At 64.2% G+C, this 876-nt stretch overlaps 1 protein-coding gene across 1 annotated transcript in view; it reads right to left on the reverse strand.

Moving 5' to 3' along the window:
- The window catches only part of SSR3 (signal sequence receptor subunit 3), a 12,513-nt gene extending 11,854 nt beyond the window's left edge, over nucleotides 1–659 (reverse strand). Inside the window, exon 1 of the mRNA XM_006149771.3 lies at nucleotides 481–659. Coding sequence (XP_006149833.1) covers nucleotides 481–613 — 133 coding nt within the window. The 5' untranslated portion in view covers nucleotides 614–659. The remainder of the gene's footprint in view (nucleotides 1–480) is intronic.
- Between the last annotated feature and the right edge of the window lie 217 nt (nucleotides 660–876).

Here is an 876-nt window from a genome sequence, read left to right on the forward strand (position 1 = left end):
CAGAGAAGCATATACCTCTCTCCAGTGAAGATCTCCCTTCTAAGTTCGTTTCTCCAAAATAAGTAATGATACAAATTTAAGCTCTCCTGACGGCAAACGACAGTTGCATGGAACAGGATGGCAGGCCACATGCTTGGGTGTTAGGCCACGTTCTTAACCCAGCATCTGCTTAAATATAGTACGTATTCGGGGCCGCATCACAGAACTAGTGAATCGCAATCTCCGGGGCTGGGGCCCGGGAATGTGCGTACTTCCAATAAAAGCTACAAGTGACTTCCCCATGATGCCACCCACTACAATCCCAGAGAGGACCCCTGAGGCCCCCAGAGGCCACGGGCTTCCCCCTAGCTCGCGGCGGCCGGGGAGAGAGCCGGCCGAGGTCCCCGCGCTCGCGCCTCGCCTGTCAGCCAGGCCCTGCCACGTCCCGGTCCTGCCCGACCCGCCCGCGGCCACCGCGCTCGCCTCACTCGCAGCACTCACAGATAGGGATGGCCGACACGATGAACGCATTCCCGAAGAAGAGCGCGGAGGACTTGGCCGAGAGGTTGCGGCTGAAATCCTGCAGAAGCAGGTCCTCCTCTGACTGCTGCTTGGAGGCGCCCTTGGGAGCCATGGCCGAGCCGGAACCTAGAGCCGGGAGAGCAGCGGCAGAAGCGCAGCCGGGAATCCTCGGCCCCGCCCCCGCGGCCGCCCAATCAGCGACTGACCCGTCAGCCCCGAGCGGGAGGCGGCCCAACCGCCGCCTGCCCGGTCAGCCCCGAGCGGCAGGCGGGAAGGGGCGGTGCCCAGCCTGTCCCCCCGCCCAGGCCGCCCTTCCCGTCCTGATTGGACCAGCTGGCCAGACTTCCGGCTTCCTGGCCCCGCACGTGACTCGTG

This window comes from Tupaia chinensis, unplaced genomic scaffold (genome assembly GCF_000334495.1).
Source record: "Tupaia chinensis unplaced genomic scaffold, TupChi_1.0 Scaffold000272_1, whole genome shotgun sequence".
Taxonomy (NCBI): Eukaryota; Metazoa; Chordata; class Mammalia; order Scandentia; family Tupaiidae; genus Tupaia; species Tupaia belangeri.